The 18640-nt window shown below is 40.2% G+C and overlaps 1 protein-coding gene across 1 annotated transcript in view; it reads left to right on the forward strand.

The window, feature by feature from the left end:
- Positions 1 to 9556, forward strand: part of LOC115437549 (uncharacterized) — a 56481-nt gene extending 46925 nt beyond the window's left edge. The window contains exons 19-26 of the mRNA XM_030160784.1: positions 584 to 847; positions 966 to 1220; positions 1338 to 1583; positions 1665 to 1922; positions 4792 to 5094; positions 5185 to 5454; positions 7172 to 7255; positions 7362 to 9556. Coding sequence (XP_030016644.1) covers positions 584 to 847; positions 966 to 1220; positions 1338 to 1583; positions 1665 to 1922; positions 4792 to 5094; positions 5185 to 5454; positions 7172 to 7255; positions 7362 to 7428 — 1747 coding nt within the window. The 3' untranslated portion in view covers positions 7429 to 9556. The remainder of the gene's footprint in view (positions 1 to 583; positions 848 to 965; positions 1221 to 1337; positions 1584 to 1664; positions 1923 to 4791; positions 5095 to 5184; positions 5455 to 7171; positions 7256 to 7361) is intronic.
- The last annotated feature ends 9084 nt before the right edge of the window (positions 9557 to 18640 follow it).

Here is an 18640-nt window from a genome sequence, read left to right on the forward strand (position 1 = left end):
CGGTGAACAGTTTTGATGTGTACTCCACCATAAACAATCCATGTATTTACAAACAGAGCTGGTAGGTAACTTGGGCATCTTCGGAATTTTTTTGCGACGTGCATTGTGGGAAGCGGAGCTCCAGCTGTTTCCGCATCGTAGTTGTTGCAGCTATATGATATCATGGTTGCACATCTGCTGCTGCTGCCAGGCGACTGCGCGAACCTCTGCTTCCCACAATGCATGTCGCAACAAAATTCCAAAGATGCCTGAGTGACCTTCAGGCTCTGTTTGTAAACAAACAGTTTATTTATGGTGGAGTACACTTCGAAATTGTTCACCGTGAGGGAAGAGATTCAGGTGAGTAATCACAGAAAGACTTATGGATTTGTGATTCTTAGGCTGTAACTCGAGTTTTACAAATTTGATGAAAAATTGGTGACAAAAGTATCCTGCAGCTTTCATAGTTTATATTTGCTTTTAATTCACACATAAAGTTTAAAGTAAATGTTATCTTGTTTGTTTTTTCAGACCATTTCACTTTATTGTGAAGATGAACTGAAATGATTCAATGTCATATTTTATTTGTGATGTGGTGTTTCAGCTGTTATCCAGCCTTCTTCCAGAACGTGTGCTCGTCCATCTCCATAAGATCCAGAGAGGAGACCCAGCAGCTGGTGTCTCTGCTGCAGCTCCAGGGCTTCAGCCTGCTGTTAGAAGGAGAATTAAACCAGAAAACCTGCCGCTCTGTGGGCCGACTTCTCAGGCTTTGTGGACAGAAGGTGGACCTCATCCTCACACCCACACAGATTTCTCCCAGACGAGCCTCTGTCCTCTTTAAACAGACCTCACATCTACACAGTCTGAGGTACTCAGTGGTCTAACCACTGCCTTTTGTGGGGATTCTGCATAATGCCCAGATCGACTCATTAGATTGTGATGAACGTCATTCTGAAGATCAGAAGTTCTTTCTGTTTGACTTGCAGACTGTCTGATTCTGTGGCCTCACTGCTGTTTCGATGGATGAGAAGAAGAAGAGTGGTCTGTGCTTTTGCTGTTGAAGAGCTTTGTCTTTTCTCAAAAACAAACAAACGATCAGACCCAGCGCTGCTGAAGGTTGTCAGCGTTGTGTCACGTCTGCTCAGATTCTGGATGGTCAGATGTTTGGACCTGACTGAGTTCTGTGTCCCTGCTCTGTCTCTCATCACACTTCTGCTTCATGATGCTCCTCTGAAAATCAAGTCAGTTTCATTCTCATCCTTCTGAAACATTCATTCATACAGTTCTAGATGTGCTGAAGTAGAGCTAGTATTTGTCTCTTGTCATATAAATGAATGTGGTTTTTTTTTTACATGTAGACTGAATACAGATAAGTACCGGCAGCTGGTCGTTCTCCTCCATGAAATCCAGGACAAGGACCTGAGCTGCTCCTTTGTGAGTAAGTGTGGTGGAGACCTGAGCACCTGCTGTCTGAACTGGGAGCTTCTTCATTATCTCCTGCAGCAGCCACATCACACCTTCACTGTGAACATGAGGAACAACAGCTTCTTAGAGGAGAACATCACACGTCTGCTCCCCTTTGTGGACAGAATTCGATTTCTGAGGTTTTATCCATTTCATTATTGTTGTTTTCACCGTTGTGTCTTGAATCAGGGTGTTGTCTTTATGACACTGTCTGCTTACAGACCCAGTCCCAGCTTTGTGTTGGCTGCCATCAGAGAGATTGGTAAAGCTCAAGCCCGTCACATTATCCCAGGTTTCCTGAGGTCATTAGATCACATGCTCAGCCTGACCTGCAGGGAGCTGGACTCTGCAGACTTCACTGCTCTGCTCTTCACTCTGAAACACTGTGACAGAGTGAAGGTCAACCTGCTGTGGACTTCCATACCAACAGAGGAAACACAGTCCCTCCTCTTCACACTGGACAGAGTTTCTCAGCTCAGGTAGGACATTCATGTTCTGCCTGCATACGTGATCTCCAAAGCCCTGCAGCCAGTGCCTTTGTCCCTGCAACGCCTTGAATTATCAGTTCATTAGATTTAGTGTGGGTTCAGAAGACACCAGTTCTCATATCTGTCATGTGTGCTCTGCCTCTTCTGCTTTTTCATGGTTGTGTTTTCAGTCCACAGTCCGATGGACGATTGGTATCAGTTAGCATCTGTCTGTTGTTCGTAAACAATTTTTTCAGAATCTTCTCTGAAACCATCAGTCAGAATGATTTGATATTTGTTTTGGAACATCTTTGTGATAAGGTCTACCAAGTTTGTTTAAAGAATTGGGAAATGCATTTTTGATGAATTTTTGAAATTTTAAAAATCCCCATTGGTTTATAATGGGACATATTTCAAAGTGCTACAACTTCAAAACAGTTGAAGATATTCATATAATTACTATTGGCAATAGATAAGAAGTCATATATGGGCTTTCATTTAGCACCATGACCTTTGACCGTGAGTGACCTTGAAAGGTCAAACCCAAGGTCATTTATGTCCAGATTTCTAGAAACTTCTTCTCCAAAACCGTCAGCCAGAATCAGTTGAAATTCATAGCAGAGGTTCAGTGGGGTAAGATCTACCAAGTTTGTTCAAAGAATTGATAAATGTGGATTTTTTTTGTTTTATTTTTTTTTAATTTTAAAAATCCCCATTGGTTATCTGTATACCAGTGACTGGCCTCTGCCTCTGCCCCTCCTTCTTTAAGTAAGGACTGGCTAGTTAATGAATTAATTAGTTTTTGCGCACATCTGAGCATTTGTTTTTGTGTTTTCACATGACTGAAAACTGCAAAATAAAATATATATTAAAAAAAGGCAAGGCAGGTTTATTTCTATAGCACATTTCATGTACAAGACAATTCAAAGTGCTTTACATAAAACATTAAAAGCATTACAGCAGAAGGCATGAGAAAAACAAACAAACAAATAAGAATCAGATAAATAGATAAAACAGATAAAAGAGACAAGCAGATAAAACAGATAAAAACTTTTAGCTTAAAAGGAACAGTGCAGATCTGAACTGATGAATCTAAACTTTATTCAAATGCAGATGAGAACAGGTGGGTCTTTAACCTGGATTTAAATAAACGCAGTGTTTCAGCTGATCTGAGGTTTTCTGGGAGTTTGTTCCAGACATGTGGAGCATAGAAGCTGAACGCAGCTTCTCCATGTCTGGTTCTGACTCTGGAACTGACAACAGACCGGATCCAGATGACCTGAGGGGTCTGGTGGGTTCATACTGGGTCAGGAGATCACTGATGTATTTTGGTCCTAAACCATTCAGAGCTTTATAGACCAGCAACAGAAGTTTAAAGTCTATCCTCTGACGGACAGACAGTGGAAGGACCTCAGAGCTGGACTAATGTGGTCCACTTTTCTGGTCTTAGTGAGGACTCTTGCAGCAGAGTTCTGAATGAGCTGCAGTTATCTAATGGATTTTTTAGGTAGACTTGTGAAGACACTGTTACAATAATCGAGCCGACTGAAGATGAATGCATGGACTAGTTTTTCCAGGTCCTGCTGAGACATCAGATCTTTTATCCTTGAGATGTTCTTAAGGTGATAGTAGGCTGATTTTGTGACTGCCTTGATGTGCCATCACTACACCCAGATTTCTGGCCTGGTTGGTGGTTTTTAGGTCTATAGACTGAAGCTCTGTGGTGACCTGCAGTCATTTCTCTTTGGCTCCAAAGACAGTTACCTCAGTTTTGTTTTTGTTCAGCTGAAGAAAGTTGTGGCACATCCAGTCATTAATCTCCTCAGTGCATTTACCCAGAGCCTGTACAGGGCCTTGGTCTCCAGGTGACATTGTGATACAGATCTGTGTGTCATCTGCATAACTATGGTAGCTAATATTGTTATTCTTTATAACCTGCGCTAGTGGAAGCATGTAGATGTTAAACAGAAGAGGCCCCAGGATGGAGCCTTGGGGAACCCCACATGTAATTCTTGTCTGCTCAGATGTAAAGTTACCTAATGACACTAAAAACCCATTGGTTTCTAATGGGAAACATTTCAAAGTGCTATAACTTCAAAACAGTTGAAGATATTCATATAATTACTCCTGCCAATAGATAGGAAGTCACATATGGGCTTTCATTTGGTGCCATGACCTTTGACCTTGAGTGACCTTGAAAGGTCAAACTAATGTCAGTTATTGTCTGTATGCCGTTGGACTACAGGAGCCTTTGTCCTATTTTTATTCTGTTCAGTTTTTGGTGTGAAGGTTTGTTTTTAACCAGTTAAACCAACAGACTGTCTGTAGAGGGTATGAACTGACGTCCCCTCAGTTGGAAAAAACTGAACAGGCTCCATCAAAGCTGCCTTTAGTGGAAAACTGTGACTTAAACCAACATTTATTTATTAAAATTAAGGCAGCTGGACTCAGTGTTTGATCCTCAGTCCATGGACACTGACCTGTGACCAGGAATCAGGTTTAATGACATTCACATGTACTTGAATTCAACATGGATTAAACAATAAAAGTAAATAAATACATACTATAATGATTGTAAGAACATGGCAACTGTAAATCCAGTGGTGAAAAGTCAGGACTTTTCTTTATCTTTTTAGAGGTTTCTGGTGTTTCTGCAGAATTCAAATCAAACACTAATGCTGTCAGTCCTCAGTCGTTCTGATACTCAGTAGGTGTAACCTCAGTGACTTCCACTACATGCACATCCTCTACTTATCATGTCATCTTGTTCTGAGGAGGATGAAGCCAGAAATATAAAACACGTCATATTGATACAAATGATGAATGAAATGACACTTTGATATTTGTTTGTAATTTTTTGTGATGTGTGTTTTGCTGCCAGTGTTGACAGGGATCTGCTGCTCAGGCTGGTCCACTGCTGCGCTGCCTCTAATGTCCACCAGAGGGCAGCATCAGACCTGCTCCGGTCTCTGCAGCACCGTTTGGATCTGTCCCGGTCCTCCTGTGTGGTTCTGTCAGACCGGGATCAGAGTGAAGCCCTGATTCTGACCGCCGAGGACTGCAGGGCCGTCTCCGTCATCCTAAGACACATCAGTCAGGACACGCAGCTTGACCTGCGAGACTGTGAGGTGGAGGACAGTGGACTGGACCTGCTGCTTCCTGTCCCTGACAGAGTCCACCTCAGGTAAAGCGAGACCAGAGGAGGAGCTGCTTCATATCCAGTCACAGTCCTGTTTATGTCTGCTTTTCTCTTTGCTCTGTTCGTCCTGTTTAGAGCCAGTAAAGCTGTCGTCCTCCGCCTGCTGTCTCTGGTTCCAGTGAACAATGAGAGGGACACTGTGAGACGGACACAGTCCCTGTGGAAGGCCCTGCGTGGAGAGCTGGACCTGAGCCACACCACACTGGACCAGAGGACCTGTGGAGCTTTGGCCCTGATGCTGGACCTTTCTGAGGGGCTGACTGAGCTGGACCTCAGTCACTGTCAGCTGTCTGACCAGCTGCTGTTCACGCTCAGCTCACATTTGCACAAAGTCCAGGTCCTGGAGTGAGTGTCACAGCCTCCACGAACATGTATGATGCACCAGAGACACTGGTTTGAAATTTCCCAGTTTTCTGCATGAATTAGTAATAAAATGTGATTTGCATCTAAGTCACCCATATAGACCAACAGAATGTGCACTAATACCACACAAACACCATAAATAGTTCATGTCTCTATTGAGCACAGCCACTTAACACTCACAGTACTGGTGGAAAAAGTCAACCCTCAGCCTAATGACTCCAACAAGAGATCAGCTGAGTTCAGAATTTACTAACCTGAATTCTAATCAACGAATGTGTTGACCTGTGGGGAACCATGGATTGAAGGAACTTTGTTGTCGTACCAGCACACATTTACACATGAGATGGCACGAAGTTTGGTACCTGAGGTCCCAGATTTAGCTTAATGAAATCTATTTATAAACACTATATACATAAAAAAGACCTTTGTATAATGCTAAAAAAAGAAGAAAAGACCTATGTATAAAAACACTTGTGCATGTGCTAAATGCGAGAAGAGCATGGGTTCTAGATCCTCTGATCCAGTTCATTCCTTTACTTTCTTGGTAAATTCCACTGGTATTTTCAGTTGAATAACCTCTCAGCTGGCATGTCTGTTTCTGCACAGGAAATTTGACACCATGACAACGTGGCCCTATTGTTTATCTGTTGCCAGGTAACCCACTTCAGTAATGATTCTATGATTCTGGGCATTTATAAGGTTATTGTATTCCAAAATTATTAATATCTCCCAAAATATTGGTGCTATCAACTTGCTGTTTTGGCTACTCTCTTCCTTGACCAAAAATACATAAGTATGACAAACTGCAGCAGTCAGCTCTGGACGGATTTTGTGTGATGGCCGAGACATGCAGAGATTACTCACCTGAATCTTTTACTTTACGGTGAACAATTTCAAAGTGTACTCCACCACAAACCCTCCATATGTTTGCAAACCAAGCCGGTGGGTCACTCAGGCATTTTCAGAAATCGCATTGTTGCAATGTGCATTGTAGGAAGCGGAGTTCCACGCAGAGAGAACCCACTTTTGCTTAGTCGACATGTTGCTGCTACTGCAGCTGTGTGGAGCTCCGCTTCCCACAATGCATGTCATGACAAATTTCCAAAAATGCCCGAGTGACCTACCGGCTCTGTTTGTAAATAAATGTTTATGGTGGAGTCCACTTCAAAATTGTTCACCAAGAGGGAGGAGATTTAGGTTCGTTATCACAGAAAATGGAAAACTGGTGAGGAAAGTCATACGCAGCTTTGAATTCAAGGGTTCAGTTTTTTCAGCAGCACTGTGAGTGCTTAGAAGCTGTGATCAGTAAAGACATGAAATGTTCTAATTGTTTGTGTGGCACTAGGTTAAGCACATTCTGTTTGTCTGTACTGGTGACTTTAAAACAGATCAGATCACGTTCAATGACCAATTCATGCAGAAAATTAGAACATTTCAAAGGGTTCACATACTTTTTCTTACCACTGTATTTTTTTTCTTAAAGCTTCTAATAATGTATATTTAACCATCAAACAGCAGAACAATGTAGAATTATGAGCTATGTGTTTAAATTCACGTCCTGTTGTTCAGGCCAGATCTTCACCTGTGAACACAGGTTGGTTCTTGTGAAGAGGTGAAGGGTCGAAGGGGTGGGGCTAGGGGGGTGTTGGCTTTTAACCATAGTGTCCTGAACATTCATGTTACTTTGTGTTTGTTCCAGTCTGAGTCACAATCAGATCACTGATGCTTCTACTTTCGTATTCCTCCGCCTGCTCTGGATGAACACTCCTACTCAGACTGTGCGGTGAGCATGCCTTCATCTCTGCAACGTTCCACTGATTTTCACTGTTAAATCTGCTCAGTCACATGGATTTTAATGACTTGTCTTCTATCTGCTTTGTATTTTATAGACTCTTCGGTAACAACATTGTGGACAGGACTCCATTTAATAAAGACAAACGGTTTGAAATATGGTGAAGCAGCAGTGACGGCTGATCCCAGACAATGTGTTTATGATGAGCACATGAGAATCACTGGTTTTTACATGAGAATCACTGGTTTTTACATGAGAATCACTTGGTTTTACATGAGAATCACTGGTTTTTACATGAGAATCACTTGGTTTTACATGAGAATCACTGGTTTTTACATGAGAATCACTTGGTTTTACATGAGAATCACTGGTTTTTACATGAGAATCACTGGTTTTTACATGAGAATCACTGGTTTTTACATGAGAACAACGGTAGCAGATAAAAATTATCTGGGGATGATTCATCTGTGTACATGTCTCCTTTATGATGCTCATATTCCTCATCTTTGCAGGGTTCCCATGGTTTCTTAAAGTCTTAACAGTCTTGAATTTACAAATCTGCATTTAATACCTTAAAGTCTTTAAAAGGTGTTAAATTTGATCTGGTAGGTCTTAGGTTATGTTTCCATGAACCTGTTTGCTGTATTCTGTTTAAATGTGTCTGTTAAATGTAGAAGCTTCAAATAAAGTAACTTTAGTTGACTCAGTTCCACCCGTTCAAACCCAACAATTAAAAATTAGGAGCCAATTATCGCTAACTTTGGAGCCCCCGGTCAAAAATGAATCTAAACAGTGAGAATCAAGGTGTCGGAGTAAATAAATACATTTTCCTAAATTCTAGGAGTCATGAGTTTTTGCCAAAGTGGCCGTGAAATAGGCTCTGAAATGGGCATTCAGTTCTGTTCTAAGTAGTCTAAAAAGGTCTTAAAAAGTCTTAAATTTAACTTATAGAAACTGGTGGGGACCCTGTCTTTGATAATTCCCCCGATGTTCACGTCTCAACGTTATGGAGAAGGAGCCAAAACTGGTTGAATATTTTATCCTCTAATGCAACAGCAGTACATCGGAGTATCTTAAGTAAACAGTGAAAGATGTCAGGGATCTCATCCTCACACATGTAAGTGTGAACTGTAACAGACATTTATTTTGTTATCCTCAGTACTTTACGACACTTAAAGCAGTGTTTGACTTTCATCACTAATTTTTTTTCAAACGTGTAAAACTCCAGTGCTAGCCTAGTTATCACTAATCCATTAGTCTTTCCGTGCTAATGCACCTAAATCACTTCCCTCACGGTGAACAGCTTCACATCACAAGCAGTCCGTTTGTTTACATACCAAACTGATCCGTCACTCGTGCCTTTTTGGAAATTTTGTCACAAAGTGCATTGTGGGAATGTGAGTTCCATGCAGCCGCAGCAGCAACAAACACGGAGACAACAAACAATGAAACCACATCTGCTACCGAGTCAGAACAAATGGAAGGAATCACTGTAGGTCAGTGGTCATCTTATAATACAGGGTGTGTGATGGTGGAAAACAAACAATACGTAGACATGTGTCACTGTAGGTTTATCAGACACGTACTGTAAGGGGTGAGTGAGCGGTGAGGGCGTGGCCATACCCTGTATGCTTGTGAGGTGTGTATGGTTTCAATGCTTGTTCTTCCCATGTTTTTTTTGCTGCGGCGGCTGCATGGCACTCCGACTCCCACAATGCACTTCGCGATAAAATTTCTGAAATGTACGTTCCGGTATGTTAACAAACGGACTATTTACGATGGGAAGTATTCACTGTGAGGGAAGTGATTCAGGAGCATAAATGTAACAGATAAGGAAAATTATACTGCATAGAAATATGGTCTTTTTATTTTATGGGGTATTCATTATGTTTTGTTGAATATATTGAGGGTTAATTTCACCAAAATCCTCGCAGAGCAGCTGAACAGGTTCTTCACCCGGTTCCACGGCCACGGCACACCGACCATGTGGACCTGTTGACCTCCTAGTCCCCCCCACACACCCTTGTTGTTGATGAACAGTGTGTGAATCCACCATAATCCCAATCCCCCAAAAGGTTACTGTGAAGGACCAGACCAGGACCAGACTAGACCGGCCATAGGTCCAAACATCTGTATAGTGTAAATGAATGAATGAACCTGTTCTGTTTGTTTTTCTTTCGGTGTACTGTTGGTTTGTTTACTCTGTGTTTAATTTTCAAATTGAGGACAAATTGTAATAATGAATGTTTTTGTGACTAACACCTTAATAAAACATGTGGACAAAACTGTGGAGCTATACTGTGGGCTAAAACTGTGTCCACTGTTCCAGACAGTCATGACCCTGGGACAGCTGCTGGAGCAGGTTCAGTCTTCCAAACATCTGGGTACACAGACTGAAACCCCCCCGTCCTGAAAAAAGACAAAACACCTCCACCTGCTGAGGAAACTCAGGACCGTCCACCTCAGAATGGACGATTTAACGTTAGTCTACAAATATGTCATCCAGTCCATTCTCACCTTCAACATTTCCTCCTGGTACAACATCCTCAGAACCAATAAGTACATGTCAGACAGGAGGACACTTGTTGTAGATGTTCCACTTGTGCGTCCTCTGGTGGACAACCTGAGGAAGTACATAGAATTTTAGGGGGATGATTTTAGTGACGCATTCATTTACAGTTTTTTTCTGCATTGGTGAAAATAAATGAGCAAATATGAGGATAGCCAAGAGAATGTGTCCATGTTGGAGCGTCTGAAAAGTCATTATTTTGATGCTAAACAAACAGTCTAACAGTTGTTCAGGTAAACCAGTGTTTGGATTCCACTGGAGCCAGAGGGGCTCAGCCCCCATAGGCTGAGGACATGTCCCCATGAAAGTAACACAGTCCAAAACCTGTGGGGGTCCTTCAAATGTCAGATTATATTTTAATTATAAATAAAGCTCATGGTCCACCTCTGTGAGGTATAATCATGAAAGATGTTAAATGAAAATGGAGGATAATCAGGACCATCTGTGGGTCAGTTCAGGGATGTCCAGACACCATCTAAAGATCAGTTATCAGCTGCCCATCCAGCATTTATTAGAAGATCAGATCAGATTCAGTCATGTGATCGGGTCGAATCAGTTTTCACACGAGTTATCAGCGTAGTTCTTCACAAACTGAGTGTTTACAAAACATGCTGCAGTTACAGAACATGTACCTGGCACTGACATCTGGAATGTCAAGTTTAGTCTTTTTGTCAACGCAATCGAAAGGAACTTCCTGTTTTGACAGGCTTCAAAATAAAAGCACTTCCTGAAATAAGCGTTTGCGCGTAATAATGATCAGCTTTGTTATGACTCTTACAAATAACAATCAAGTGAAATATCTGAATAAATAATGCTTCCTTTCCTCCAAAATGAATTGCCTGGTTTTCTCTAAACTCAAATAAATTAGTCTCAATAAGAACTGAAGGCTGCAGAGAAGCTGAATGTAGAGTGAACAGTGTATGAAAGATGGATGGAGAGAACAGAGAATAAAAGTTTTAGTTCTTACCTGGTTTTTTTATATGGAAAATGTGATTTTTAAAATATATATATATATTTAGAATATTATCTTAAAAGTTTTCTTTTAATCATTTTTATCAGAGCTAAATATCCAACAAATACTGGATTGGACTTGGTTCTTCATATGACCTGACTTAGTATAGGTTTGATCAAAAAAGAAAAAGAAAAAAATTGTTTTTGGTTATGTTATGAAACATAATAAAAACCTTTGGCTAATACTTTGGTTGCATTTAATTTTAATGCTGGGAAGAGCTACTTTGATGTTAACCACATACCAGTGATTCAGGTTTGTTGTAAAGTCAAATTTAATTGGATAAAGTATTGGTATTGGCAAAACTCATCATTAAAAAAAATTGGATCAGAAGCAAAAATATCCAGATCGCACAACTTATTTATTTATTTATTTTATTTTATTTTATTTTTTTTAGATAAAGACCCCCTTAGAGAAAAAAAAAATAGAATTGGAACCCTGGGTAAACCGGTAGAGTTTAGCTCTTAGATCTGTCTAAGATAGGACATTTCTCTCTGTTTTTTTTTTGTTTTTTTTGTGAAAAAAAATCTATAAAAAAATCTATATATCTATCTATATGAGTTAGTTTCTGCATAAAAATGCGTTTTGGTCGCAATTCTAGCGAGAAATATATCCATTTTATATTCATAATATTCACTCAGTGAATGTACATAATCACTCAGTTGCTCGTTGTTGTGAATATTTTTCAGCTCTCACCACAAACATGTGAAACTCTAACCAGTCCGTTGCTAAGGACGCTGCTATCACTAAGCATAGCTGTGGACGCACTTTTCCACATTGGACTCCATTGTGATTTCGCTCCGTCTGACAGATCCACCCCTCCCTCACCTACTGCAGGAGTTACCACTGAGCTTGATTTGATGATCAACACTTTATTCTGTGGCAGCGGAAGAAACTAAAGCTACAAAGAGAAGAGTTATGATCGGAAGTCAGGCCCATGTGTTTTATTTTTTAGATCAACCGGATCCTCCACATTTAACTTCCGGTGTGGTGTGATCTCATTGATGTATCTTGACGCGTCACGGCCCCATGGAGAAGGAGAAACACACACACACACACACACACACACACACACACACACACACACACTTTAAATCTCTGGTGCTTTGTGGTATTTTCACCAAATTTTCACCGTGTCTGTGTCACTAGGCGTGGGTTTGATATTAATTATTGTTTCTTCTCCTCTGTGTGACGTGTCCAAACCCATCAGTGAGATCACACCACACCAGAAGTTAAAGTCCTCTTCCTCTTCTCCTCCATCATCATCATTCTTTTATCCATACAGCTGTGATAGTGTTTATTCTATAGTTCATAGATGGTACAGGTTTATAGTATTAGTACTAACAGCTGTAGTAGTACTATATCCACTGGTAGTACTTGCATTTGTAGTGGTAGTATTTACAGTTATGGGTATTTGTACTAGTTATTAATAGTGATATCAGTAACAGTTGCCCCCCCCCCCCCCCCTTGAATTGGTCCTGTCAGTCATCCATTCTCCAGGAGGCGGGGGTCTGCTCCAGGTTTCTACCTGTTAAAGGTAGTTTTTCTTCCACTGTCACATGGTGTTTACTCCTGGAGGATTCTGTTGAGTTCCCATAAACTGGTTTATGAGTCTGGTTTCAACCAGCTCTGAATATAAAGTGTCATGAGATAACTTTTGTTACGGTGTGGTGTGAAATAAATAAAATTTGACTGATTGTCTAAACTTTTGCTTCCTGAACATGAGTGCTGCTTTTCAGGCTTTTGTTTTTCCTCTTTTCTTCCATGTTGGAGCCTTTTCATTTCTATTTCCCAGATTATTCACACATGAATGACAGTAAATCAGAAACTGCAGATGTCGTCAGTCATGAGGGTTACTACATTCAGGATTATCTTTGGTTTTTTTAATCTCACTGGTCGATAGGCCATGAGCTACTGTGAAGGAGCTGTTTCCGGCATCGTCCTCATTAGCAATTTCTTCAAAGTTCTTCTCTGAAACTGGTGATCAAAACTTGTAGTCTACAAAAGGCGTCTACAAAGTTTGTTCACAATTTTGAGAAATTGAATTTTTTTTAAATTTTGACACATTTTTGAAATATTAAAAATGTACCTTTTCTTAAAATGGGCCAAATTTCGATGGCGTATAACGTGGAAATGGCTACAAATATCAGCATAGTTCCTGTAAGAGTAAAAAAATGGCAATAAGTAAGAATTAATATTTACAGGTTTATGTTTAATAGCAACAGAAATTCACTGTTTAGACTTGATGTTACAGTCAATTTGAAGTTGATTTGTGTAACCTTAAAAATGCCCATTGGTGCATCTTCACTAAGTGTGTCATGTGACTTCTCATTGCTGCACAATCGGACAGAGAGCTTACTGCGCTCACGAGTGTGTGACTTAATGCAAACTAACTTTTCATTTTTTGTTTTATCAAAAGTTTTGAAGCGGACTACATCTCCATGCCTACAGGTCATACGTGGGTTTTTTTGGACACAAAAGGAAAACCATTCCAGTTCCTGTTAAGCACTGATAGCAGGGTTCCTACAGGTTTCTACAAGTTACATGTCAGACCTTTTTAAGACGACTTAGAACAGAATTTAATGCCCATTTCATTGTCTATTTCACAGGCCCATTAGCAAAAATTCATGACTCCTAGAAGATGAGAAAATGTATTTATTTACTTCAGCGCCTTGATTCCCACTGTTCAGTCCTTTTTCACTGGGGGCTGCACAGTTAGTGAAAACTGGTTCCTAATTTTCAGTTGTCAGGTTGGAACGGGTGGAACTGAGTGGGCTAACGTTACTTTCTTAGAAGCTTGGACATTTAACAGTAACATTTAAATTCAATACAGTGAACTTCAGACCTACCATATCAAATTTAATACCTTTAAAGACTTTTTTTGTAAAGGTATTAAATGCAGATTTGTAAATTTAAAGCTTTTAAGACTTTGAGACCCGGTGTAACACTCTTGCAAAAACAAAGAAGACGTGGAGCATGTGCATAAAACTTGCTTGGTTCTACAGGGTCTGATCCAGTATTTCCTCCCGGTTGCCCCTCTGCGGTAAATCCAAGAGTATGTACTGAATATTGTTAGCTATGGTTGTTGGGCTGTACTCTGGAGTCCGCTGTTGTTTTTGGGAAGTGGGGCCTTGCTTCTGGGGTGAAAGGTTAGAGAGGTGGGGCTATGACATCGTTTTAAAAAGTTGTGGTTTGGTCGTACAGATGAAGACGCGAAACCAGTGTTTTCAAATGTATCCACTCTGAGACCCGGTTTCAAAAAGTTGCGGCTTCAGTGACTGAAAACGTTGGTTTCATGGGGACCACAGGCCTATCTGATACAAAACTTTTGCGGATACGACTGAAACTGTCTTCGTACGGACAGAGTCTGATAGAACATGACTGAGACACAGGGACTTTGGAACGATTTTCATGTGAACGTCGCTCCAGTTCCACGTGTCATGCAGCATCCACACATCCAAGCGCATCATCATTTGTCATTTTTAATATAAATCTTTTCACCCTCACACAAATTGCACATTTTTTTTTTTTCTCCAAATGGACACACAAGTCAGCAGTGGACAACTTACTGGTTGACATCTTCCTTAAACACCGAGAACTGGCTAAAAAGAAGAAGGAACAGAAAGAAGAAAAGAAGAAGAGACATCTAACTTGATCTTACCACCACTTTACTATGGCATGCATAGGTTTCAGACCTTACTCAGAAAGAGACAACAGACACTTTGTCTAAAAGTTTTCTAAACGATGCCATGACTGCTTTGCGATCCGATAGAAAGAAAAAAAAAAAAAAAGAAACCAACCAAGGTACATAAAAACTGGGTTTGAGCAGGAGGAGAAAACTCCTGAACCCTGGAGTCTAGAGGGAGACGGATGTCTACGAAAAGCCTCAGCGATCCTGATTCCAACGCACAGCTGCAGCGTCATCCTCCGCAAGTATTTGGTTTTTATTTTGGAAATGTCCAAGCCATAGTGCAGGTGACAATTCTGGATGTTTCGGGTTTGTTTGTTTTTTTAATCCCATCTTTCAATTCTGGTACGAAATTGTGGCTAAATCTGGTGCATGATGGGAAGTCAAACATGAGCGATGTTGAGTGAGTGGACGAAACAAACTGGTTCTAGTTGGAATAAGTGATTTGGTTAAATTAAAAAAAAAAAAAAAGCACACATGGGACACGTTTGCCTTCAGGACAGACTAGAGGAAAAACTTAATGCAGGAAAATGTCAATAATGATGCCTTCATGTGCTATGGGAATTATGCCAAATATGAGTTATGAACTCAAAATTCAGAGATGTGGGAAAAAAAATTTAACCCATGAGCTGCAGAGATGAAAATAACCTTTGACCTTTTCAACGTGGCGACTGAACAAATACCGAAGGATTTACTGCGAATGATAAAAAATACTTTTAACGTTCTGCTGCTGTTAGCCGAAGATTTTGCACATTTATAGTATACAAAATGTGTGAAAAAATTTGATGAATTACTGCATTCAAAAGTCTTTTACCCAAGTAGCAGGTCACCATAAATTGTGTAGCAGCCTTTTCTCATTTCGCTCCAAAAAAACAAAAAAACCCCCCAAAAAAAACACACTTGTAATTTTGAATTCAAAGGTGGAAATCTTCCTGACAGCACATGAAGGCAGCATTAATCAGGACAAAGAAACACAAAAATGTGAGACTTTTCCCACCTTCACGTACTATGGGAATTATAAATACTAGTTACGAGTCAGTTCTCGTAGCATACACAATTTGCAAAACAAAAAAAGGAGCGCGAGTAGCAGGTCACGATGAACTGTCTCCGCCATTTTTCATTTGGCTACAACAAAAGCACCTGAATGCAACACACTTGTAATTTCAAATTCACTAGTGTTAGGAGCCTCTTCCCGATAGCACATGAATGCAGCATTAGTGTCAGGTTCAGGGTCTAATATTTAGTATAAGTGGCTACACGCCTCACCTCACCCTCCCCTATGACTCCCAGGAAGTACACTTGGAATAATCCCACCCCTGGGCCACTATTTCAGGTCCTTTTCCTCCCTTCTGTTACCTGCATGCTATGTTTTCAGATAAAGGACAATAACATTGAAGGTAAAGTTTTGCCACAGACGTATTTTTGCTTTTTTTGTATTTTTCACTCCCACTCCTGCAGGGGATCGAACCAGACACAGTTTGTGGACGCCCCATGCATTTCAGATATCATTAGCCTCATAGCATAACTACCAAGGTCATGTATTTTTCAGGTCGTAACCAATGATGCGACATGAATCAGTGTCAGGAGAGTAAAGTTACGTAGATATCACAATTTGGCCAAAAATAGGACATTTTTAGGCAATTACGCTATGAGGCTAACGATACATTACACTAACAATCGCTCTTAAGTCTTTGAACTCCACCAAATATTGTTCCATTCTCCAAACCAATGTATTCCCTTTCTGCACGTGTTCAGTTTCATCGAGGTCAAAACTGGTCAATCCAGGGCATGACACGTTGAAACGGTCAAGAATTTAGTTTTTTTTTTTTCCCCCCTTGTTAAAATAAATTACTTGCATTACTTGTTAGCCTCATAGCATAATTGCTTAAGTCGTATTTTTGGCTAAATTGTGACATCGGCCTGACTTTACACTCCTAACACTGCAGATTCATTTTATGCAGGTATTACAAATGCTATGAGGCTAACGAATGTAGAGGTAATTTATTTTAACATGAACAAAAGAACAAAAAACTGAATCCTTGACAGTTTCAACATCATGCCCCGTATTGACCAGTTTAGACCTCGATGAAACTGAGCATGTTAGCATTGTTAGCATCGTTAGCATCATTAGCCTCATAGCATAATTGCCTAAAAACTAGGGCTATCAACAGTAACGTGGATTAATCCATCATCATGAATAATCTGATCCTAAATGTTAACTCCGTGAACCCATCTGCAGCAGAATGACTGTGAACGTCTCCTCCAACACATTTGGGTCAGTTTGTCCCAGTAGAGTTGGTGTTAACGCACATGAACAAATGGTCAGTTGATCCGGTAGTGACAGACAGCAGAACCGACCCATAAAGATGGAAGAGCATAAACAGCACGTTGGCCCTCTGGATGGAAATATGAGGACAACTATTACAGAATATACAATAAAAATGAATGATATTTAATTGTGATTAATCGAAACTAATCCACAGCAACCCTGTGATTAATCTGATAAAACTTCAATCGTTCGACAGCACTACGAAAAACATCATATTTTTGGCCAAATTGTGACATCTGAGTGACTTTAATCTAACACTACTGATTCATTTTGCAGCTTTGGCTATAATCTGAAAAAACAAATACTTGTATAAGTGAAGTATGCTATGAGGCTAACGTCTGTCTGATGAAAACACACCTTTTCAAACATGACTTTTTTGCAAATATTTCATGATATTTGACATTGTGTAGAATTTTACATCTTTTTTTTCCCCCTGAACTCTATTCCAGAACCGAATGAAAAGTGGAGTTGGGTCTGTGTCCTTCTTTAGAGCTGGTTTAAGTTCAGAGGACATTAACTCCGGTCCACACTCAGGTGATGTACGGTAACGCTAGATGTCACCTGATATGAAAAACACGGCTAAACCAGTCCAGTCTGAGCTACTGTAGAAACATGGGGAGAACATCCAGAAGAGCATGGTTCTACTTGCATGGTTACAGACCAACAACTGGTGTTAGCTCCTCCTAAAGCTCACACACTGAACCCGTAAAACAAAAGGCTGTGGTTTTACTTGACATGAACCCGTTCCTCCAGAATCTCCAACTTCATCGGTCTAAACCAGGGGTGTCAAAACGGCCCGCTTAAAGGTCCCATCAGGCCCGTGGGATGAATTTGTGAAATGGAAAAATTACACTGATATTAATCTTGGGTGTCAAAATCATTTTAGTTCAAATTCCACATCCAGACCAATTTAATCTATTTGATACTATAATAACCTATAATGACAACAAAAAAGGAAAATTATATGAAAATGTTTACATTTACAAACAAGCCTTTCACAAAAAATATGAATAACCCGAACAAATATGTACAACCTGACATGTCTTAAGAGAAGTGCAATTTCACCAAAATTCTGCCTGTTACTACATGTTTTGTGCTTTTGTAGATCCACTGTGATCTGGAACGCACGATTAAATGCATAATTCTGTTAAAATTGCACTTATTTCTCTTAAGAATTCTCTTGATTGTTCATGTTCTTCACATTTTTTCAAGAATAGTTTGTGGACATAAACATTTTCATTATGTAGCTTTCTTTTTTTCACCCCAAAATATAGAGACAGTTTTGGAGCCGTCATTATTTAAAGGTTATTATGTTAGTCTTTTACTGGTGTGAAACCATTTGAGATCATATTAGACTTCATGTGGCCCCTGAACTACGATAAATTCGACAGCCCTGGTCTAAACGCTACTTATCCTTTGTGTTCTGAAGACCGGAAGGCGAACGTCTCCCATGTGTTTCCAACCGACAGCAAACATGTGGCTGAGGCTCGAATTTCTGATGAGTCAGCATCTGCTTTTCATTTCAGACACTATTTTTAGCGTCTAGTCTAGTTTTACACTGGACTTTGACTCATCGCCATGATTTAGTCCAGGCCTAAATAAGCGCCTCATCTGAAACTGCTGGAACCTGTTGTTGAGTTTATTGAGCTCTGAGATGATGGAGTTTACTTTTTTTTTTTTTTTTTTTTTTTTTAAATCCTGACTGCTGCCAAAGGTGGACAAAGAAACTGGGGGTGGTGATATATTTTTTGGCATTTGGGTTTTTAGAGGATGCAGCAGAC

The sequence above is a fragment of the Sphaeramia orbicularis genome, chromosome 17 (genome assembly GCF_902148855.1).
Source record: "Sphaeramia orbicularis chromosome 17, fSphaOr1.1, whole genome shotgun sequence".
Classification (NCBI taxonomy): Eukaryota; Metazoa; Chordata; class Actinopteri; order Kurtiformes; family Apogonidae; genus Sphaeramia; species Sphaeramia orbicularis.